Here is a 23,965-nt window from a genome sequence, read left to right on the forward strand (position 1 = left end):
AAAGTCCATGTTGCTTGCATCTGATTTCACGAAATCCCTTGTCGCTGCTCCAGACCGATTTGCCACTTGAGTGCTGCATTAAAGCCAGCATTACAAGCGACCTGCTCCGGACGTCGCTTACACGTCGCCCCACCCAGTACACAATCATTGTTTAAGTTTTGACACAAATAAAAACAACAAAACACAGAGAAACCAAAAAGCCAGCGACTGGAAAACGAGGCCACCAGAAGCGAACGGCCAACTGGAACTGAAGTGCGAGCCACTTGGCATTATGTTGGCCTGTTACTCGCTGCCCCTATATTATCGATCATGATTTGAAAGCGAAAGTGAAGGCGGTGGAGGCGTAGAGCCCAACAAACTCATCCGCCGACGTACAGTGTCATTCATATGTATAAATATAATTTGACAAATTTGTACGGATGTTTCAAATAATAACAAACAACAAAACAAGGTATATGGATATGTGATGTGCAGATATATCAAGTTTTTAAAAATCTGGGAGATATTAAATTTCCGCAAGATTTTGTTCTATAAAACAATCTCATCGAGTGCGAATGTTTTTTCATTGATTGCGTCCACTGTACATGGCAGATACAGATACATTTGCAGATACGAACGCAGTGTGGATTCAGATACATTTCGTTCACTAGCGCTGTCTGTTCGCCTGGTCGTCGAGCAAAGCCGGCTATCGATTTCTACATAAAAAACGAAAGTGAATTTCATCCGGACGGCTGCGCGTTGGATGCTCTTCGCTGACCCACTTTTTTGGGCGCGTTCGCTGACCCCGATTGGCCCAAGGTTCAACGCTCCAAGTTGAGTGGCCGCCAACGGTGTCATGTTCAGGGCCCGTCCCTGACCCATCGAGGGCCCCAGCAGCACAAGCAGCACAAGCAGCACCACCAAAACCACTGGCACCCACCGATCGACGATTGAAAGAAAAATCAGACGCCTGTTGCGCCTACCAGGCGATCAGACAACTCAGCGCGTGACGCTGTAGAAACGGTGCTTTCTTTTTCGACGGGTCAACGAACCCGGGCTCCAAATTTCGGAGATCGTTGACCGCCCCGGTGGTGGGAGAGTAAGAGAGACGGCAGTTGGTGGTGAGAGAGAAACAGCGAGCGAACTGCGAACGGAACAAGTCTGAGTGAGAGGGTGAGTGGAATAAGAGAGGGAGACAAGTTGCTCGTGTTCAGCGGCAGAGAGACCGCTGACACACTTACACTTTTGATTGCCTCTGCAATCAGTTTCACAGTACGCACTAGATAGGGGAAAAATATATTCTCACTTTCTCAGTAAATTAAATTTTGGAATTATTATACATATTATAAGTAAATAAAGTAAAAAGCAGTTTTAAAAATAACGGTTAGCTTACCGCATTTTTAATTATAATTGTATTACAATTTCACTGTAGAATTTGAATTTGTATTGTATTTTCGATTCCATAACTAAGAATTGTGCTCATCATATCGAAGTTTTCCTGTAGCTTATGGCATGGTAGCAACAGTGAACTTAGTATTATATTTACCGAGCAACAAATTGTTATTCCGAACCGTAAAATGCATGACTACATCTCAGCTGCTAAACATCATTAATGGGTAGCTTGTCGTTTTCCATAGAAAACGCTCGAAAAGCAAGAGCGGCACTGGAAATGTTTATAAACTTTAATGATCGCATACCCCTCCTCACGCGAAAAAACATTATTTTTTTGTTAAATACGAAATTATAAACTTTTCATACCAAGCGACCAGAAACCATTTGAAAGTCGTTTGTCGAGTGCATCTCGCACGCTCCACTCGAGTGAATAAGTGCCAAGGTTGAATTTGACTTGTGTAACCGAGCTATGGAGCAGAGTGGCCGCAGCGGAGGGGCAGAGACCCCGCTCACAAGCTGTGACACACACAGCTGGAAAGAGATCGAGAATGATGTCGTCACTAGCCCTAGAATTTCCAAGTTCCCGAATCAGCCGTTGGGCAATAGCTTCAGATACATTTTGTATCCGGGGAGCCTAGGAAAGCACTTTCCGTTTGTATCGCCGCTCTTCCACGCTGACCATTTATCCAAAATCCCAGGCGTTCAGTGATCTGGTGGAAGTACTTACGTTATGGATAAATTTGATTTTTACTGTGCACTTGGAGAAAACAATTAGTTAAGAACTCAAACAAAATTAAGCTTTAAAGCAACGATTTCAATTTTTTCGTTGCCTAATAGGTACAACTAAAAACTGTATATTATAACTTGTTCCTAATAATATTCCGTTAATAATAAAAAACTAAAAAAGCAGGCATGCGTGTATAAGCTTTAAACTAACCAATTTACAAAAATATATTGTTTAAAAAAACTGAAATCTTGTTTTCTTTGTGTTTTACAATATAGTCGACAGATATCTTTTAAAAATTGCATACATTTTTTCAATAAATGTACATACATATGTATGTATATATATATATATATGTAATGTGAATAAGTCAGATTACGACTTAAAAATAAAAATAGTTTCTTTCAGTGCTTATATGTTTAGGCAAATTAGTCTAAAGCTTTGTGAGAGTGCCAATAAGCAAATTACCCCAGTCCCAGACCCCCCCATTGGTATAAAAAGCAAACAGACGAATACATATACGTATGCATATATTATTTCAATACACGTGCGCACACAATCATTATCTGAACACAAACCCATATCTGTATGTGAACGAGCGTATGTAGCTGTGTGGGTTCAGTCATAATGCCACTTATCAGTGGGTAGACGTCGCCATGCTTTTAAACGCTGCTCGCCTATTCGAATTAGTACAAAATAATACCGTATTTCCTAGAAGCTTACGGATTCACCGTTACGCCGTAGTCTCCCAGTGGATGTGAGAGGGACGGCATAAAGCGAGGAGAGCAACAACAAAAGGGCAATTTAGTACGCTTTTCGTATATACGTGCGTTTGTACATATTACGCATACGCTCCGTTGCCTCGATCATAAACAAGTACCGGTCGGCGCCAATGGGTGTAAATGTTTTTATTTTGTTTATATCAAAATTTAACAACAATTCGGATGGAAAAGTTTAAAACATTTTAAATAGTTTGCTTATAGAACAGGCGACCAGCACATTGAAATAGCATTCGGTTGCACCGAAAAAGCAAAATAGGCACCCGGTCAACGAATTGAATTTCACGTTCTCGTCGCTGTTTCGGCTTTTTTAGTAAAAGTTATGCGTCATCAGTTCCGAGAACTCAGCAAAAGCTGGAAATGATAAGCAAGCGATTGTGGATCGATCGTCACCAGCTGCTTATGCTATACCCGATCCAGACCCGTTTTTGTTTCGGTTCCCACTAAGCGAACGGTTATTAATTGTTTGCGTTTTAATTAAAGTAGAGTGAAAGTATGGCAAAATTCTGTCATTTATTTATAGCATGAATTGTGTGCTGGAAGAAAATATCTTCTGTGAAAAATATACTTGAAATTCTTAATATGTTCTTTAGACATATAAAGTATTACATTAAAACTATAGTTTGTATGAATACTTGATTAGTTTACTTCCTAAACAATATATTTAGGAATCGAATTGCCAAATCTCGCTAGCTTTCTGGGTTTTCTTGTGAGAATGTGCATACATTTAGCCCAGATATGAAACTCTTCAAACAAGTTTAAACTCAATGTCTATACAATGCGTTTGCAAGTAAAGTGATTTCTTATTTTATTGAATTTACAAATGCAGACAGCTTTTCTGGTGAAAATAAAACACATTGACCGGAATAAGTTGACTGACAGCCGCCTCTGGCATCGCGACTCTCCCACGATATTTCTGCAAAAATCACGTGTAAGCCGAACGAGCCTGCAGCTCATAGTCGACGAAGGTGAGACACCACCGTCAGTTGCCCTCAACCTCAACCTCGGCTTCGTCCTCACCCGCAAGCCTGTCCTCGACATCCGCATTGCTCGAGGGCTACTTTACACGGTGTCAGACGGGTTGGTCCTGCTGCCTGTTGCACTTTTTGCACATAATCACGTCACATAAACGGACGACAGGCCAGGATATGAACAACAAGCTGCCGCTCCCTTTCATCCTGGCGACATGTGACGCTTGGCTTTAGATGGCCGCAAACAAAAAAAAAAAAAAAGGGGGGTAAAAATAAAAATGGAAAGCAAGGGGAAACAGGGCCAGGAGTCCTGGGACCTTCCAACTTATTTCCCGACAGCCTGCTTCTTTCTCGCCGGGCTTTTCACTTTATGTTTATGTTGTGTGTTGTGGGCTGTGACGTTGGCCACTGACACTTTGCTCCTGCCGCTGCTCTTCCTTTAGCTTTTCCGGATCCTGTCGCCTGTCTCGTACTTTTCGCAAGCGGATGCGACCAGGACACCTGGACACGCCGGGTGTTAAAATAACAGGCACCGAACATATTGACTTTTAAAATAAGCATTATGGCGGTAAATTTTTATGAAGCCCCTCCCTGTCACTCCTTTTCGGATCCTTGGGATCCTGCCGCTGTGTGCGCCGGACAGCTGAGTGATTTATATATATTGTTTAATATTATTACAGCTGGCAGGTGGCCATTCGAACCCGCTTTCGTCTGGGCCCCGTTCCGGCCGACGGATGTGCAAAATGCGAAAAATTGAGCACATTACAAGCTCGAACTCCGACTCCTTATCCGTATCTGTGTCCATGTCCATGTTCATGTCCAGATCCTTGTCCATGTCCACGTGTGGTCGGCAATAATTGTTAAAGTGTGCGGTTGGTTGGGACAGGATACGGGGCGAATGATGAAGTGATGGCCTTTCGAATTGAAGCCAGGAAGCGTGGAAGTTTTCTTGCCGCTTGTCAAGCTCGAGAGGATTGCGCTCGTAAGCCATGAGAGCAGTTAATGGTAATTGCAATTATCCAGCGAGCTTTATTGGTTAATGAACGAGCACCGGCTTAATGTCGTCGGGCTGGACGGATGATAATGCTCCCGGCAAATTGCCCATCTGGAGCTGAGGGCATTCATCTAAGACGAATATCGAAGAGCACAGATAGCCCTCTTGAAAGGTCCTGATTAAAAGATACTCAATATCTGAACAGTAAAGAGTGCAAAGATAACTTTTATAACTTGACAAGAAAAAATTAGAAAGTAATTCATATATGTTTTAAGCGTTAATCCTATAAATGAAATGAAAGTTTTGAGATGAAACTCGCTCCTAAAAAACTTTATTAATTTGTTGCCCGGAACAAGGAGGAAAATCAATTAATAAATAAATGCGGCCACAATTAAATTCCATTTGGCGATACGCCCGCGTCGCTTGGGCGCCCAATTGATTGCATTTTAAATGTGTTTGTTCAGCAGCAGGGGGATATTTTGCATTCGGCCAAAATGCATGCTGCATTTAATGCAACATTTTTTGCTCTCAGCTTTCCACCAACTGAAACTTTTTCAAACGCATAACTGCTGTGTGTTTGCGCGTGTCCTGGCAGATCATTTTGGTAATTATCGTCTGCAAAAAATGTTTCACTGAAGAGGGCTTAACCATCAGTTCGAGTTGTGCAACCGAAATGATGGTATAATGTTGTAAGAGGATTAATAATGCGTTTCAGCAATTAAGAGTGGTAAATAAAGTGACAAAAAATCATACAGCCTACAAGCAAAGGGATTTAAATAGTTAAATTAGGTGCATTTTATCACTTTTAAAATATATGAAAATGGTGTTGTAGCTTTTAAATATATGTAAGATGCTGATTTTACGATTCAATAATTAACCGCTTACTTACTTAATCGCGTTTTAATTTGGAAACCTTGACTATATTGTACAGTAAATATTAAAATATTATAATTTATTCAATTGACCAAATGAGTTTTTTCTTTTATTCAAGATCCTCAGGATTTTACATTCTTATTAAATACCTCAATCTTAATGAATGTTTAATTTCACTCGACTTTAAGTTCGATTCGAACAATTTGGCTCAGGTCAATAGATTTAATGACATTACACCGGCGATTTCAAAGCAAAGTGTAGGCCGCACCGCCAAGCCAACCAACCACAAAGTGCAATTGAGGCCTCGTGGTGGCTGCTTGTGGGTTTTAGGTTGGTAGCGGTGCCAATTAGGATCTAGAAGTGGTGGGGTCATTTCAAAGGAGCAGGCTCCGCTTTTCCGCTCGGTCCTCCGTTTGAAATTCAACTCGAAAAATGAAATTGAAGTATCAAAAGAAACACCAGCCGCTCGACCCAATTAAACAAGCACTTCGAAAGTTTGCACGAGGTGAGTAATGATACAATTAAGGCGCGGTCGATCTCATCCAAATATTTTTAGGGCTATTCAAATTTGAACAAATCGAATATGCTTTTAATGAAATATTTTTCTCCAACAGTTCTTGGCAAGGCCTTCTTATACCTCGGCACCCCACCCCTGTGTCCACTCCACCAGTCCAGTGCGTTGAGCCTACTGCACTGTCACTATTTAGGCGTCTGTCCAATCTGCGCTCTGAGCTCATTTTCAGGAAGCGGGACATCATGTTCGAGTCCGTGTTCTTCGTACTGCGGCAATTCTACAACTTTGTCTGCCCCATGCAAATTTTCTATGAAATCGAGGATGCTGAACAAGTAGGACGCCAAGAGGAGTGGGATATTTGGAAGGAACTTTGAGATTTGACGGCATGACAACCAAACCAATTGATTAATGGCGGGCTGGGCGGAAACTGTTCGCAATAAAGAGATCTCTCGCTTTTCCTCTTAAGTCACCCAGGTAACACCACTCCGATTCGCACATAATTTTCGCATAAATTGTCAAATGTTTAAAGCCTTGCCACTGAGCAACAGCCAAGGTAACCTAAGCCTTCGGATTAAATTTATTGCTCCTAGCTCTTGGTTTTGTAATGGTTGGGGTGATAATGGTGTCTGTTATCAGGCATCATTGAGTGTCATTGAAACGCCAGTAATTGCGTATTAAAATTATACACCCGGGACCATTTGCTTAATGAAACGAAGCCGTGTCTGAAAGCTAATTAGGTTGTCGTTTCCCTGGAATTTATGCAAAGTAATTGAAGAAATACACCGAAGGGAGTAGTAGTGGGTATGGGAATAGTTCTCGTAGTCTCTGATCAGGATTTTAATTTTCCACTCGAACGAAGATCTTTAGTTAGCACATATCTGTTGATGCATTACGGAAGGTGTCACCATCAAGCTCGCTGCTTTGCAATTCAAATGTGGTCTGTGTGGCTCACCTTTGACCCCCATTCCGATTCCCATTTCCCAAACAGCGCCTTTCAATAAGCCGGTCCGAGTTGCAGGTCCAGCCGTCAATCTGCCGATTCGCATTCAATTTGTTTAGCTTGTCGAACCACCCACATGTCGAAAAGGCCTTGACATGTTTTCCGCCCTTTTGCCAGTCTTTTCTCGCCGCCCCAACAGTTGACACAATTTGACTTTTGGCATCCAAACGTTCGAACAACGCCCTGAACTTTTGAACTAATCTATTTGTATTTGTTTAGTTTGCTAGAGATAAAGTTGCCATTGTGTTGCTGAGCAATCGTGTGTATGTATGTTTTTCACCCTCGGGCAGGTGCAAAATATATATGTAAGTGTGTGTGTGCGAGTGTGTATGTGTCAAGTGAGGCAGGTCGATTGAGTTTCCATAATGGCTTTCTTAGTGGCGCAGACCCATCAGAGAGGAACAAGTTGATTATGATAAGCAAACAAATGCTGCTATGTTCATCTACTCATCTATTTTCGCTATATAAAAGCTTAGTGACTGGCATTAAATAGTTTAACATAATCCTTTATATTTATAAAATATTAAAAATAATATTAATAATTAATAGAGCATACTTAGGAAATACTATACTATAAACTAAGTTACTTCAAGCAGCCTCTCGCCGTGAGTGTTAAAGATATATGGACCGAGGTTACTTTCCTAAGATTATCACAATTGCATTAACGATAGAGATATGGCATTGCTTTACCAATTATGGGGCTATTCGAGAACCCGCCCTTTCCGTTTGCTGTCATTAATACCGCAAATTAGCCCGGAAAGTGGAAGTAACCGGAGGGGAAAGCCGGGAGTCAAGGGCTCAACTAATAACTTCTACTTGCGTGAACAGCCCGTAAACCAATTTCTGCCGGCAGTGCTTTCATTAGCGCTGCCTCAATGGTCAAGGCACCCCGATTTCCAGGATTCGTCCTTGGCTCCGGCTCGGTCCAAAACGATTATTGGGCTCTCCGCTTGTGCTAAAGTTTAAGCCTCTACTCCGCTGATTGCCAGATTTGTTAATTATGCACGTTATAATTAATGTTCACTATCCCGTGTTGACCTGCCACTCCCTTTAACGCACTATCACCCACCCCAGCCAGCCCACTCCCACTAGCCAACTAATTGTCAATAAATTTGCCAGCCCAAAACATCATTTCCCAGCCGAGAATGCCGAGAACCATAACCATATCCATGCCCGGCAAGCTCCCTGCTGTCATGCTGGCTGTCAGTTTAGCTTAATGCTTAAATGAAATCTAATCACGTTCTAATTTCAGTTAAGTGTGACAGCGAATTGTGCGACCCGCCCTCTCTAGATCACCGATACCTCATCTTTGATCCCCTTCCCATTTGGCCCACTTCCGCTGCTCGTCTCCTTGTATTTCATTTCCCCCATTTAAGTGGCGCACTTCCACTTCGTCTGCTGTTTTATTCTTTTTTGGCAGAGTGCCAGTCGGAAAAATTTACATTCAATGAAGGCGAGTGACCTGCAGTTGGAGGGAAATGTTTAAAGGATATATTAAGAAACTTAAAGAGGTTTGGAACTTTAATGAACATAAGGTAATAAAAATATTAGGGTGAAATAAATTCCTCAGTACAATGTATGGAAAATGACATGTATAATATCTTTGGCTGAATATTTGACGGCTTGATATTTATAGTGCTTTTTATTATACAAAGTATTTTATCAATTTATTAATATTAATTTTACTGGACTCATTTTTACTGTTTAGAGGCTTATTATCTTCTACTTCATTCTGCCCGCTAATGATCAGAGTTTGACGGTTTTCTCGACTGGTGGAAAAGTTGTATTCAATAGCGCAACTGGCGTTAAATCTCCCATGACCACATCCACCATCACTGCATGTTTCATAACTTTTCATTTGAAAACGACGCCGGAGGGGCCGGGAAACTATTTCGTTTTCAAATTAGCAAACGGTTTTCCCTTTGAAAATCTAGTTAATTAGCGCTCAACAACAAACAACTCGGGGAGAAAAAGCAACAGCGGACGAATCATCACTATCATCGTCATCATCATCGTTTCGCGGCAGTCGGGCAACTTTTTTGGCGCAAAATAGTTAAAAAACTGGGTGGGAAACTGCTGAGCAAACCACCCGCTGGACACCGAAAAGTATGCAGTGCGAAAGTGTTCGTGAATTAAGCAATTAGCCAAGTCGAAGCAAAAGGAGAAATACAAGCTGGGAATTGCGAATCAGCCGGCATCCCAAGTTGCCTATATTGTTGCACAAGTCTGAAGCTGACCCACTGCTAATTGACCAATATTCCCGTCTTGGCCATCATTACCATCACGATACGGGTCCTGGCTTGGGGTTTGGTATTGATCCCCGTTTGGTATCCGTTTGGTTCTGGCATCGGCATGGTAATTGCAATTGCTGGCATTCCACTTCCCCATCGAAGTCCAGAGGTTGCGAGGACACAGCATAAATACAGCCAGCAAATGGAATTTATTCCAGCCAGCCACGAATTCCAATTTTGAGCATTAGCTTCCCTTTCCTTTGATTCTTTCGAAGAAGCCATGGTGGCTTTTATGTTACCTAAATAAAGAAATGCTTTGATTTTTTTTTATAGTAAAATGGGTATTTATCGCTTTTGATTGTTAAAAAAACATGTGGCATTATCCTTCTTTATAACTTTATAGGAAATGTGCTTTTACACTATATTTTGTATATTACATGATTTTCTGAAATAGAGTATTTTACATTCGCATTGAGTTACATTGGAATACGTCTTTCTTTCTGTCGACTGCTTTTTGGCACATTGCTTATTGATTATTTTTACTAATTTATGTGCTAATAAAATTGTCAATTTGTATGCGTGCAGCGGCAGTTCGTTTTGAAGCGGATTCCACTGCTGTGAGTGGCTGCGATATCGTTGCGAAGGATTTTAGGGAGGAGTGAGTTGCCAAGGATGGCGCAGCTGACAAAACCATTAGACTTAAGTGTCTCCTGCTGCCCAGCGGCTGCCTCTCCTGTCTCCCTTTTTGTTCAAAGCCGTCTTCCTGTCTCATTGTCAGAGGGCAGAGTGCCAAAGGCGCTTACAAATGACGCTGCAGGACATTTCTGGTAATGATTTTCCGTCGGAGGCCAGCCAGCTTTGGCTTTAGTTTCACATTTTGGCCGGGAGCAGTCTCACCCATTCGCTGGCCAATCCAATCCTGTCTTTCCTGCGGTCTGGGATTTTAAACTGGCTTATTATGCCGCATTTGAATTTAAATACGGCCGCAAGGATTTCGCCGATTGCCATGGGGCTATTGATAATCTTTCGCTCTGTATTTATGCAAATGTTCTGGAGAATTATGGCAAGCTTGGGAATTGAATATCAAACGAAGAGAGTAGAGTTAAGGTAAGCCGCACACACAGGTTATCTCTGGAGAATTTTGGTTCAGACTTAATTTCAAAGAAACTTATTTGGGAATTTACGCAAGCATTGCATGACTAATGTAGCCATCAAAATAAATATGTGTTCAAATTCAATGAATTCAGCCGATCTGCGTTATCAGCAACTTTTAATGACTTTAATCTGTGATTCATATGCTCCTTCATTATATTGAAATATATGAAATAAGATTCTATAAATTTCATTGAAAGTGATTCGCATTTGTTGACAAATATTCCAAATAAATGTGTAGACAAGTGACTGGAGACGAACGTCTTAACCCACCTTATTCAGCTTTGCTAGGCGAACAATTCCATCACTGGGCAGTCACAGGAGCCCAATCTGCGTTTCGCCGCCCTTGCGCCCTGAAATAAACAATATTTTCGCACATTTACCCAAAGCACCTACTTCCACTTAGCAACCTTTCGCCGAAGGAGCGCTGCTTTTACACCATTTGGTCCATTCGAAGAGGAAGGGGAAAAGGGGACCCTTGAGCAAACCACTTGATGACGAAGACATTTTGCCAGCTAAAAAATCGTATTTACAACATAATTTACACTCAAAGTGAGCATGGTGAGGAGGTCGGCGAAAAGCCAGGCTGTGATGAAGAGCGGGCGAAAAGGGTGAACTTGGAGCCGTGTGGCCCATTCAAAGTGCCACCACTCAAGTGCCACTTTGCCTTACTTATGCCTGACCAGGATCCGTCTGAAAAATGGGACAATTTCATGCCCTTTAATGGCAAACTTTTAGTGGTCAATGCAATGGCTGCCGCACAACATCATCAAGATGCGGGAATTACCAGAACCGCCGTAAAGAAATGGCAAACTGGAATGAAGCTCCGGTCCTTACGTTAAATTATGTAAAAATATAATTCTCCTTAAAAAAGAACGAGAAAAGCATTTGGTAGCTGGTGTATGGGAAAATGACGGAAAAGGTGAAAATTGTATTACACGAAATCAAGTCGAGTTCTGCACTCGCTGATGCTTTCCGCTTGCCGCCCTTTGATGTCGTTGCGCGAAAATTGAATAAAAATAATTTGTAATGCGTTTGCACTGCGGCAGATGGCTGGTGAGTTTGTGGTTGAGCGCTGAATGAAATGGAAATTACGGGAAATTTTGTAAATTAATGAGATGTTAAGGGGGCGAACCAGCTTGACGTAATTAATGAAGAGAATGCGACCCAGAAAACCAATATATGGTAACGTATATAAATGCCCCCAAATTGGTGTTATTAGAGGTTGGCTGTAATGTTCAATGTACTTAAAGAATGAATTCATGATTTTTCTTATTTTTTGCATGCTTTTAAGTATTTGTTGTATGCGTTACCAGAGTCAAATAAATATAATATATATAAGAATATAAATATAAGCAATGAAAAGACCTAGCTTTCGTATATATGATTAAATTTACTGTTCTTGGTATGCATAAGTGCTTTAATGCACTATAAGAATAAGTAAAAATACCCGACATGCTTCATCTTAATTCGTTATCGGTGGCAAGAATTTCGAAGAAGCCTTATCAAATCAGAATTTAAACATGAGAGAATGTTATAGTCGAGTGCTTCGACAATGAGATACCTGTTACTCAGCTGATAAATTTAATAAATAAATAAATATAAACGGATATTTTCAAAAGATGTGGGAGCAGCAGTTTGGGCGGTTTTTGGGCTTGAGAGTGGGCGTGGCAAAAAGTAGTTAGGATTATCGATATCAAAAAAAAAAAAACATTTTTCAAAAGTGTGAGCGAGGCCCTTTGGTCGGCTTATGGGCGTTAGAGTGGGCGTGGAAACATTGGAACGGGCGGACAGACGGACATGGCCAGTTCGACTCGGCATTGATCCTGATCATACTCTATAAAGTCGAAAACGTTTCATTCTGCCTGTTAGATACTTTTCAGCGAATCTAGTATACCCTCTTACTATACGAGTAACGGGTATACAAATTGAATTAATGTTCGCTGGCGATACAATATGTTGACCGCTTATTCGCAAACGACAGTGTATTAAATTCAAGCGTTTAGAATGGATCGCCTTTCCATTCTGCTCTTGGTTCTTGGATTCTCCCGGATCCAGGCTCTTTTCTGTGGTGGGTCAATGGCGAAAGAGTGCGTACAGCGAAACCGTTGCCGTATTGGTACCGAAACGGGAAGACCAATCATAGATTTTAGAGGACTTAATAACGGTAATCAGGGATGTGAATCTGGCCAAACCTGCTGCCCGAAAACGGAAATAGTAATGCTAATCGAGAGCTATCACTTGAATGTTCTTTTTTGACAGCCCATTGTCTTTGCAGTTACAATATCCAGTACAGGCTGACAATCAACCGCTACCTACTGAATGTGGCCACGTGAACCGTATAGGAGTGGGCTTCACCATAACTAACGCGAGAGACATCGCACAGAAAGGCGAACTGCCATGGATGGTGGCCCTGCTCGATTCCAGAAGCCGTCTACCGTTAGGCGGCGGCTCCCTAATTACGCGGGATGTGGTGCTTACATCATCTACGAAAACTTTGGAAGTTCCTGAGAAATATCTTATTGTGAGGGCTGGCGAATGGGACTTTGAAAGCATCACCGAGGAGCGAGCACATGAGGACGTTGCGATCAGGAAGATCGTACGACATACCAATCTCAGTGTCGAAAATGGTGCCAATAATGCGGCCCTTCTGTTCCTCGCTAGACCGCTAAAACTAGACCATCACATAGGTCTCATTTGTTTGCCGCCGCCGAATCGAAACTTTATCCATAATCGCTGCATCGTCAGTGGCTGGGGCAAAAAAACAGCCTTGGACAACAGTTACATGAATATCCTGAAAAAGATCGAGTTGCCATTGGTGGACAGATCTGTGTGTCAAACGAAACTGCAAGGACCCTACGGCAAAGACTTCATTCTCGATAACAGCCTAATATGTGCCGGCGGAGAACCTGGCAAGGATACGTGCAAAGGCGATGGAGGTGCCCCACTTGCCTGCCCACTGCAAAGCGATCCTAACCGGTACGAACTGTTGGGAATCGTAAACTTTGGATTCGGATGTGGAGGGCCACTTCCTGCTGCCTACACTGATGTTTCCCAAATTCGAAGCTGGATTGATAATTGTATCCAAGCGGAAGCAGTCCACTATTCTCCTCAGTTGGGAAATGTAGGCCAATCACCTGCTCCACTCGATCGCTATATACCAAATATAGGCCTAGAAACTCAAAATGAAGTCCACAGCCCGGTTCAAGGATCTCTCCATAATGTCGTATATCAAACTGGTGGTGTTGGATATATTCGAGGTATGGGCCAAGGAACTGCTTTCCAAGGACCAGTTCAAGTTGGAGAACTTATTCCGAACGAAGGCACCGTATCTGGCGGACTTGTATATGATTCAAATGAAATCCAAAAATTTAATCAAGGTGGAATATACATTCCACATGTAGGCCAAGGAAATAGTGACAATAGATATTATCCAAATCCGGAAATCGGAGCAGTTCCAGTCGGAAATCCTATTCCGAATGAAGGCAATGCATTTGGCGGTCGTGGATATGATTTTAATGAAATCCAAAAACATAATCAAGGTGGGAGATACATTCCACATGTAGGTCATGGAAATGGTCCCAATGCACCTAAAGAACCTCTTAAAATCGGAGGAAATATTCCAAATGTAGGCCAAGGAAACAGGGGTAATAGATATGATCTAAATCCTGAAATCGGAGCAGTTCCAGTCGGAAATCCTATTCCGAATGAAGGCAATGCATTTGGCGGTCGTGGATATGATTTAAATGAAATCCAAAAACATAATCAAGGTGGAAGATACATTCCACATGTAGGTCATGGAAATGGTCCCAATGCACCTAAAGAACTTCTTAAAATCGGAGGAAATATTCCAAATGTAGGCCAAGGAAACAGAGGGAATATATATGATCCAAATCCGGAAATCGGAGCAGTTCCAGTCGGAAATCCTATTCCGAATGAAGGCAATGCATTTGGCGGTCGTGGATATGATTTAAATGAAATCCAAAAACATAATCAAGGTGGAAGATACATTCCACATGTAGGTCATGGAAATGGTCCCAATGCACCTAAAGAACCTCTTAAAATCGGAGGAAATATTCCAAATGTAGGCCAAGGAAACAGAGGGAATATATATGATCCAAATCCGGAAATCGGAGCAGTTCCAGTCGGAAATCCTATTCCGAATGAAGGCAATGCATTTGGCGGTCGTGGATATGATTTAAATGAAATCCAAAAACATAATCAAGGTGGAAGATACATTCCACATGTAGGTCATGGAAATGGTCCCAATGCACCTAAAGAACCTCTTAAAATCGGAGGAAATATTCCAAATGTAGGCCAAGGAAACAGAGGGAATAGATATGATCCAAATCCGGAAATCGGAGCAGTTCCAGTCGGAAATCCTATTCCGAATGAAGGCAATGCATTTGGCGGTCGTGGATATGATTTAAATGAAATCCAAAAACATAATCAAGGTGGAAGATACATTCCACATGTAGGTCATGGAAATGGTCCCAATGCACCTAAAGAACCTCTTAAAATCGGAGGAAATATTCCAAATGTAGGCCAAGGAAACAGAGGTAATAGATATGATCTAAATCCTGAAATCGGACATGCCACATTTGGTGCAACCGGTACCGGAATGCAAGGAAATAATATAGATAATCCATATAAAAACAATCTTGGTGACAGAGCAGAAAATGAATTGGAAAGGTTTCCTCTTGAAAATCCCAATAGGGATCATGTTATCAGGCTTAGTGATTTTTTAATCACAACGCCCACTCCGAGTGCACCTATAAAATTGGTAATAGAAAAGATCTAACATAATTTCATAATTTTATTATAGAGCTAGTAATCTAAAACAATATTATTTCCATATTACAATTATAATTATATTTGTTCTCTTTTTACCTGTCTTTTAAATTGTGATTTTTTTTAATATTGAAAGCGGAGAAATATATATAACTTTTATAAGCTCCCTTCAGGTCAGACAATCTAATTTTTGGTTTAGTGGTAACCATCTGTATTTTTAGTTTTGACTTTGTTGCTTGCATTGCGCATTACAAATGTGCAAGTATATTATCCAGATTATTAGCTGATATCGAGTTAGGCCATCAGCAGCTGGACACACTATCATCCTATTGATTCTGTGGCCCACCCAAAATCCGGCTAATTGTGCTGGACTTTGGCTGGAGTTTATTACGAAGCAAGCTGGCCCCAAATTGCCACCCACCAAATACAACCAATTTCGCAGAAACAACGCACAAAAACTGGCCCAATATGGGGGCTTACTATAGTTACATGGCACTCAGAGGCGAACGTCGAATGGGGAACACATTGCGGCCCTATTGCTTTTAGCCAGAGTTCGTTTCTTGTTTATTTGTTTGTTTGACTGATTTGCTGTTGTTTATTTTGATTTCCGGCTCAAATGCCGAGTGGGCAGAGGCGGATCCTTGTCGATTTCTACATTGATTGTGTTGTCGCAGCAGGAGTTCGATTTCCTCTGCTGGAGTGTGTGTATGTACTGGTGCTTGTACAGCAGCAGATTAGTGTTGACAAACAGTGAAATGGCAAAAGGTGATGCCGGCTCCTGCGACATCATCATCAGGCCCTCCATAATCCCATAAACACCTCTCAACTGGAACCATTTCCGGGGGTGGAAAACCTTTGTTTGCCTCTCCACGCAACAACATCAAAGGAACACCGAATCAGAATCCGAGTCAGCATGCGAATCCGAGAGTGGGCCAGTGAAAATGTCATTCCGATTGGCGTCGATAAAGAGTTTACTGCGCTTTTTGCCCTCCAAACGTGGTCCATCGGTTAGTTCAGACTTCATTATTATTTTGCATAAAAAATGCATTAATATGAAATTGATGTATTTGTTTTGCCGCTATATTTTTTTTTTTTTTGTTTTGGTTAATATGTCACAAGGACATAACTTCAGGTTTACTGTTTAACATCAACTGAGCTCAGCTCAGACATGGAATTACTTTTAGTGGTTCGGTAAAAAAGCTTAATATTTCACTTTTATGCGGTATCTTTTACGGCCCCTCGTAAGCGCAATATTTCTGCGAAAGTAAAAAAAAAATTTACTCGACATCAAACGCATTTTAAACTATTTAAAAGTTTAAAAAGTATTTCGAACAGCAAACTTCTTCTTCATTGAAATTAAAACAATCTATTTTCTTCATACTCAAGCATTACTGTGCATGTTGTAATTGCTGAATAATGTTATTCATTTTGCGTGCGCAAAAAGTCTTGGAAATTGTATTTGCATTTATTTCCATTCCCGGCTAAAGTTAAACATTACGAATTAAATGAAATTAAATGTTAATCATTCAGCTGAGAACAGAGTACGGTTTGTGTTTCTGAAGATAAAGAGAACATAAAGCAGTCGCGAAACACATGATATGTTAGTTCAGCAGAAAGTCGTTTGCAGAACACATGAAGATGGACTCTGGACGTGCAAAATATATGTGCATATATAAATTACAAGCGAATATATTGTGCAGAACCGAAGTGCCGAAAAATTCATTAAGGCTGCAAATGAAAAAGTAATTACAAACAATTATAAAAACGTCCACTTCACGCATGCATCCGTGAACACCGAAAAAATAGAAGAGAAACGAAAATAATCGCAAACTTTTGCGCTGCAAACTTTTGCAAGCAATTAAATATATTTGTCACTTCAAAAAGGCTGACAAGCCAGGGACCTTTTTGAAACCGCAACAGAATCGAGTGGTGCCGGGTGGTGCGGATGGCGGTGATCGTGGGGCTGTCAAACATTAAACTGAACCACATCTCCGGAACAACTTCTAGCCACCTCCCGGCAAATGCAAAGAAACCTTCAACCCGAGAATAAAGTTGCCTAGTAACTGGCACTCGTGACAAGTTCTGGCAAAGTTTTCTTTTCTCCCGCTATTTGTACTGCAGTTAACTGCAGTAGTGAAAATTTATAAAGTTTTAATCATGTGGAGCATTAGCAACTCATACTAAGCTGTTCGTGTGCTCACATCAATCAAGATGTCTTTAAGTAAAATGTATAATTTTTCAGCAAGTTATTTAAAAGACTAAGGTACTTGTCGGCACCTCTGTGACACATAAGATTATTTAAAATTCCAAAATTTCGAGAAAAAAATCTCAATAGCACAACATAGCATGGACAATATTTTTATCAACATACATACAATTAGATGTAGTTGGTTGGTTGGTTTTGACCTACAGATAGAAGGGCAAGTTTCTTAATAAATAAATCTTTTTAACACTACTCTGTTCAGTTTCGGTTTTTTACGGTTTTTATGTTTTTTAAAACCAAAAAAAAAAAAAAAACAGAAAGAATTGTAATGAATAAGATATATTTAAGTTATTCTTTAAAAACATCTAAGAAAAAGGGGCATTGGAAACGCTTAAATCATAAATCACGCTGGATTCTTAGTCAAAGTTAAGACAAGTGGAGGGTAATCATGGCCGAGCCAGATCCCAAACCAAACCGGTTTTTCGCTCATCGACCCCAACCGATCCACAGGACCATTCTTCGTTCTCCGGCTGGTGAGAGTTACCAGCGGCAGGGACACTCTAGATGCAGCCAAGTGGAATCAATTAATCTTTGCTCGCAAACATTTGCCAGTGGCCCAGCCGAAAAAGCAACACCAGCATGCTGACATCTAAGGAGTCCAAGTCCGAAAATATGTAATGGTGGCCCTGCCGTTTCTCGCTCCAGTGCTGAGTGAAATGTTTCAAGAAAAGTGCAGCTTGCAGCTATGAAAAATGATAAATTTCACTTTGCAGCTCCCATTCCGGTCCCGGTTCCGTTCCTGCCTTCCCGATGCTATTTTATTATTTATCAAGCTTATTACGAAGGCAGCAGCATCCAAGGGGGAACCTTCGGGATCCTTCAGCTGCAACTGTGCAACGTCCTGGCAACCCTGCCATGGGATTGCCGCTCGGTTTGATATTGAAAAATTATTGCTTTTTATGAAATAGTGCCATAAATTATTCGTAATACATTAACAATTATTTAGTAGTTGTTTGCCTCTCTCGCTCGCCGGCATCTACTCAAATGTGTGATATATGGCTCGTACTTACTCAAGCGAGTCTTGACACACGAGAGGGCAGAAATTAATATTGTTTTGAAATCAATTACCTAAAACGAGAAAGCAGAAAGTGGGATACTTGGTATTAGAAGATTAATTTAATTTTAGCTTGTTCAATATATTAACGAAACAAAAACAAATTGCATATAAAATCAAATCAACAATTAATTGTAATGTTTGTTAGCAAACTCTTAATGTAATAATAATTCCTTGACGCTATATCATATAAATATCAAACTTAAGATGCTAAAACGTATTAGACAAAACATTTTAATTTAGTTAATAATTAATAAATTTTATCCAAAATATAACTAAATAATAGCCTCCTGACCAGCCATTCTTGTCGATAGTAATGTTATTACAGCACCACAACTTATCTCGAAGTTGAGACCTACACTACTTCACTCTGGATCATCCTGCGCACTTTGCAATAAGCCGAAGATTAATCTTGAGCCAGACTTTATGTCACATAATGCTTCCCTTTTTTGGCATATTTACATCGACAAGGGAAGCCATCAGGCGGGTAAACTCCCCCAGGACTCCTGCCCAGGACACTTTTATTGATTTATCACGTCTGGCGTGAGTTATAATTGGATGCCACGCGGGGCTGAGGACGTGTATCTGAGGGATCTGGGAGGACCTGTCTCCCATCAAGTGCAAAGTGAAGCCGGAGCAAGTGACGTATCCTGGGCAAATTTATGGCATCTTTTACGAGTGTTGCCGCTTGTGTCTTGGCGATGGCTTCTTAAAGCCCTTCTTGGGTGGCGGTGCAAATTGTGTGATTAGCTGATGAAAGTGTAATTAAATTTCCGAGGCGGCACTTTGAGACGAGTGATTTATTTGTAAAGTGCCGCACAAGATTGCTTAAGTTTATTAATTATGTGTAATTAATTAACCGACTGGTTACGGTGTCAGATGTATTGTGTGTAATGAGTACGGGAGCTGTCAAAAATTCTGCTTTTCGGTTTTTAAGTGTGTACCTAGATAATTTAATTGTTTATGGCCTCTTCAAATGAAGATTATTTATTTGTTTAATTTCGAAATACCTTACTTTAAGGTTACTTATCTGGCTTTGAACTATATTTTAGCCAATGTAACCCTCCAGCCTCAAAATTCACTCATTCGTATTATATAAACGACTATTTTCCAGATGTAAACATTCGACATGCGTATATATTTGGAATGCCTAGGAGAACATTTGGAAAATATTGCAGACACCGCTGTGAAAATATTCCACAGTTACACAGCTTAATGGAATATTTTAGGCTAACCATTTTTAATCATGCCGTTGGCACCTGCAGGAAAACAAACGCCCATGAAATAAACTGTAGTTTTTGAATTTTCGGCCAGCCAGCAATTGTTTACCATGTGTCTGCGGCAAAATAGTTATCAAAATACAAACAAATTCTGGCGAATGCAATTAAAGGGATAGAGGGCGAGAAGAGGCTTCTACCATTAAACCATCTATGGGCACAGGGGCCCACATGGAGTGCCCCACTTGTCAGGCGGCCCTGTTTGGGATCAGGAATCAAGATAGTATACATAAGAGGTAGAACTGAATACATTACCCGTAATATTACACACATTTGCCTAGCAGGGAGCTAGCTCGCACCGCGCACTTCAGGAGCAGTAGGTGGCCCCCGCATCCCGCATAGAACTTCCTAGACCCGACACATATGCTTATAATGGCATTTCGCAACTGCCACTCAACCACCCATCCACCGGCAACCACCAGCTACCAACCAACCAGCCACCAACAAGAAACTAGGTCCGCAGGGCTAACATCACGAGTCCTGGCTGCTGTCGAGTCGTCATTGTTGTCGCTGATGTTTTCTATTGCCGCTAAAAGAGTTCATCGGCAAGTTTATGGATTTGGACTTGGCCAGTTGTTAAAAAAAACATGTATATTGGATTTAATAAAATAAATTACTTTATACATAAATAATTTCACTTCTCGAGTTTTTAAGTTCATTGTAATTTATCTAGTATAGGTTTCGTGGAAGTTGCTACTATAACTTTGAATAGCAATTCACAGGCAGTGAATAATTTTTGCCATATCTGTGTATTTAACTTTTAGCAAGGGTATTCTACGCTCACTTACTCTACAAAATTTGCCTTGTCCCTTTCCCCCTCGCCATGTTATTTCCCTGTTATTGTCATTTATGTAGCTGCACTTTGTTGTTGTCGTGTCCGTCGGTCGTGTTCTTTAATTGCGCCTTTTGCAGCAAATGTTGTTAAAACACACACACACACACTAACACTAGCACCACAACCCAGACCGGAAGTCAATGACTTTTTGCCGGGAACTTTGAGCGGTTAAAACCCAAATAGAGACGTTAGCACTAGCTTAAGTAAGGCTCTACATGGCGCAATTGGTGTTATTGCTTTTGCGGATAACACGACCTTTAAAGGCACGCAAGTGAGCCAAAAGGATGTGAGCGGGACATTAAGTCATTTAGTTTTATTAGTCACAACGCACCCGGGCAGCATGGGGTTAAGTATGTGGGTTAATTGCATAAGTTAAAGCCGAATGAAGCGGCTATTTAAATTATTGCACACCACGTGTGCCCCTCAGATGGGCAAAAAAAGGGGCGAAAAGCGGAGGAAGGTGGCGGCATAAATCATTGTTGGCATTTTTAAATTGGCTTTCTGGGCCGACACATTCCGCTCTTGCTGCTGTTGCGGCTGATGTGGCCGGTGCTCTTGGCCAGGATTAAGGCCAGCCCAAAGGAGGTCCCATTGCGCCAACGGCAGGTCCACAAAAAGGAAATGCCACGAAAGACAAGGAGAAGTGAACGGAAATTTAACCAAAATTGACTTAATTTGAATAAGCTGCGAAAAAAGGGCAAACAGAAATATTCGAAAGCAGAATTGAAGGTAGACAACAACGAAAGCGAAATAAAAACCGACAAAAAATAAGTTAAAAGTCTACCAGTTATGTGAAACTCAATGTTCGATCCGGATATTTACTTAACTTAACTTTTGCTTAACTTTTGTGGCAATATTAACATCAAATATATTATTTTAATTAGATCTTTATTAGCTAAGCTATAAAATCGGAATTTTTTAATTATGTTCTAATTAAGTGCTATAATTGGATAATGCCAACCTTTCACTATTCGATTATCTATTTAGCAATTAATTATTCCTTTAATGAAATTTTCACCGGATATTGACCCAAAATTCAATCAGCTTTCGGATGATCAGTCATTATTTTGCTTCGGAAGGACACGCCGAAATTCGTGTAGCGCGTCAAAGTTTCTCATGTTAAATCGAAATAAGTTTTTAGCAACATTTCGCCAAGTTTAGCAAACACTTGAAGGCGTCAGCACGCACAAACAGACAGCCACGGAAATGCTGTCAATTGTAGCGCGAAAGTATGCAACACGAAATTATGAGTGCGTCTGCAAAAGTTTTCACGGAGGCGGAAAATACTCGGACAGCCAACGTCCTTTTGTCCGGAGACGAAGCTCGATATAGAAAGGAGACCTTCACGAAAGGTTCGATGTTGTTGAGCTGTCCCATGCCTTGATTGATGAGCATGTCATGAACTTATGACACTGATAGTTATAAATTATTATTATTTCGACATTGTGCTCTTGCCCGGAGCTAAATGCACAAAACTTTTTCTACGACGGCATCTTCCTTGCTTCCATCGGGCCAAACATTTGACATCTAATTGACATTTAAAGTGCGCCCAGGAAAAAAGGAGTCGAATACTAATGATTACCGACCACGAGGTCAGTCAAGTGATGAATCATCATCTTGCATTTGAATGAAATATCTTCTTATTACCTTTCTCTAAAAATAAGTGCAAGAATTTATTGCTAAAAAGAGCACGATGTTTTAATGTCCATCTCTCAACATTGTCCATTGCAACACAGATAAAATATTTAAAAGTAGTCGCTTTGTATTTGCCTTCTCTAATATTTAACCTATTTAAGTAGCTCACTTTAAACTCATATTTCTCCTAAGCATCCACGGAAACCTTAACTTTCAAATTTCTTTAAAGCACTAATGACCAAACACATTTTCTATTTTCTGTTTGTTTGCGATTCTGCCTTGTCGCATTGCCATTGTTTTTGTTGCTGTTTATCATTTTGGCATCTTCATCGCTGTCATTAGGCGCACATTAAGCTGCCCACCTGCCAGTTTCAGGACCTTCTAGTTTCAGGATCTCCCATGAACTCGCGCCTGTTGCCCATTGGCCGCCTGCCCACCTGCCGTTTTATAAATGTTTCAAAAATACACCCAGAAAGCAAAAAGAATGCTAGAACCACACGGTCGTAGACTATAAGAAAAAAAAACGCATTTATAAAGAGGGAAATTTGATAAATGCTTCTTGCGGGTTTATTTAATGTGCGCCAAGTGCGTTCATTGTGTGAAATCATAAAAAAATAATAGGAACAGAAAAGTATAAGGAAAACGATGAAGGGGTGGTGGTCCATTTTTTATTAAAGTCCATGAGACCCTTTTGTGAAAGTAAGCAAAATAATGTATCGTCATTTTCATACTCTACTGATATCACTATATAATAATGCTGCCTTAGAAATAATCAAAAAGAAATAATTAAAAACAAAATTTACCTCCGTTGCTTATTGAATATACAATGTTACTGTTCAATAGTTTTTTGAAAAAAAAAAAAAACAATTTCGTGTTCACTACGGTCGGACGACTATTTTATATATCTTTCATAGTAACAGTCCAAAAATTGTTTAAAATACCGTATATATATAATTACTGCAAGGATAAATAAGTTTTAATAATGACTTTCCTACGGGATGCGGTATACTTTGTTTTCAAGTCTTAAAGTAGTACATTTCGTCTTAAATTTTAACCGATTATGAGTTATAATTCTGCCGTTTAAATATGCAATTTTATGAATTGCTTTCATCATCCAATTTTAATAGTTCTATTTAAAGCGGAATTATGATAAGCCGAGCGTCCACTGAATTTTGGATGACTTAAAGCTGCCAGGAACACCCGACGCCCGAAATGGAATTACCATTATTCAAAATAATTCCAGAGCTATGAATATGCAATGTGAAATTCATGGAACACGTTCTATGGCTTTGTTTGACAGCTCGGTCGAAAACTCAGGCATCAGTCCTCGAATGCGAAAATGTGTGTATATATATATTAATTTTCATGAGTCACATTAGCCACATATGACGTCACGATTATGAGGTTGGTGATAAGGGCTATCACTTTCATTGGAGGCCTGAACTTGGGTCTGAATAATGTTTGGAGCTGCGTACTAGAAACGGTTTTTAAATTATATACA

General features: G+C 40.5%; 3 protein-coding genes and 2 long non-coding RNA genes across 6 annotated transcripts in view, besides 1 other annotated feature; 4 read left to right on the forward strand and 1 right to left on the reverse strand.

Moving 5' to 3' along the window:
• The window catches only part of beat-Ib (beaten path Ib), a 57,302-nt gene that overhangs the window by 5,660 nt on the left and 27,677 nt on the right, over positions 1-23,965 (reverse strand). The gene's annotated exons all lie outside the window — the stretch shown is intronic.
• On the forward strand, positions 898-1,269 carry lncRNA:CR44867 (long non-coding RNA:CR44867). Its single transcript, NR_124297.1, has one exon. It is a non-coding gene; the product is annotated as a long non-coding RNA:CR44867 (long non-coding RNA).
• lncRNA:CR44868 (long non-coding RNA:CR44868) lies at positions 1,765-2,316 on the forward strand. The gene has a single exon (NR_124298.1). It is a non-coding gene; the product is annotated as a long non-coding RNA:CR44868 (long non-coding RNA).
• Positions 6,095-6,814, forward strand: CG13244 (uncharacterized protein). The gene is made up of 2 exons (NM_135928.1): positions 6,095-6,217; positions 6,327-6,814. The coding sequence occupies exons 1-2, from the start codon at positions 6,145-6,147 to the stop codon at positions 6,560-6,562; spliced, it is 309 nt and encodes a 102-aa protein (NP_609772.1). The 5' UTR covers positions 6,095-6,144; the 3' UTR covers positions 6,563-6,814.
• Positions 12,124-12,396: a mobile genetic element.
• CG4793 (uncharacterized protein) lies at positions 12,602-15,494 on the forward strand. Its single transcript, NM_165139.3, has 2 exons — positions 12,602-12,826; positions 12,888-15,494. Exons 1-2 carry the CDS (start codon positions 12,617-12,619, stop codon positions 15,408-15,410), a joined length of 2,733 nt encoding a protein of 910 aa, NP_723941.2. The 5' UTR covers positions 12,602-12,616; the 3' UTR covers positions 15,411-15,494.

This window comes from Drosophila melanogaster, chromosome 2L (assembly GCF_000001215.4).
Source record: "Drosophila melanogaster chromosome 2L".
NCBI classification, from domain to species: domain Eukaryota; kingdom Metazoa; phylum Arthropoda; class Insecta; order Diptera; family Drosophilidae; genus Drosophila; species Drosophila melanogaster.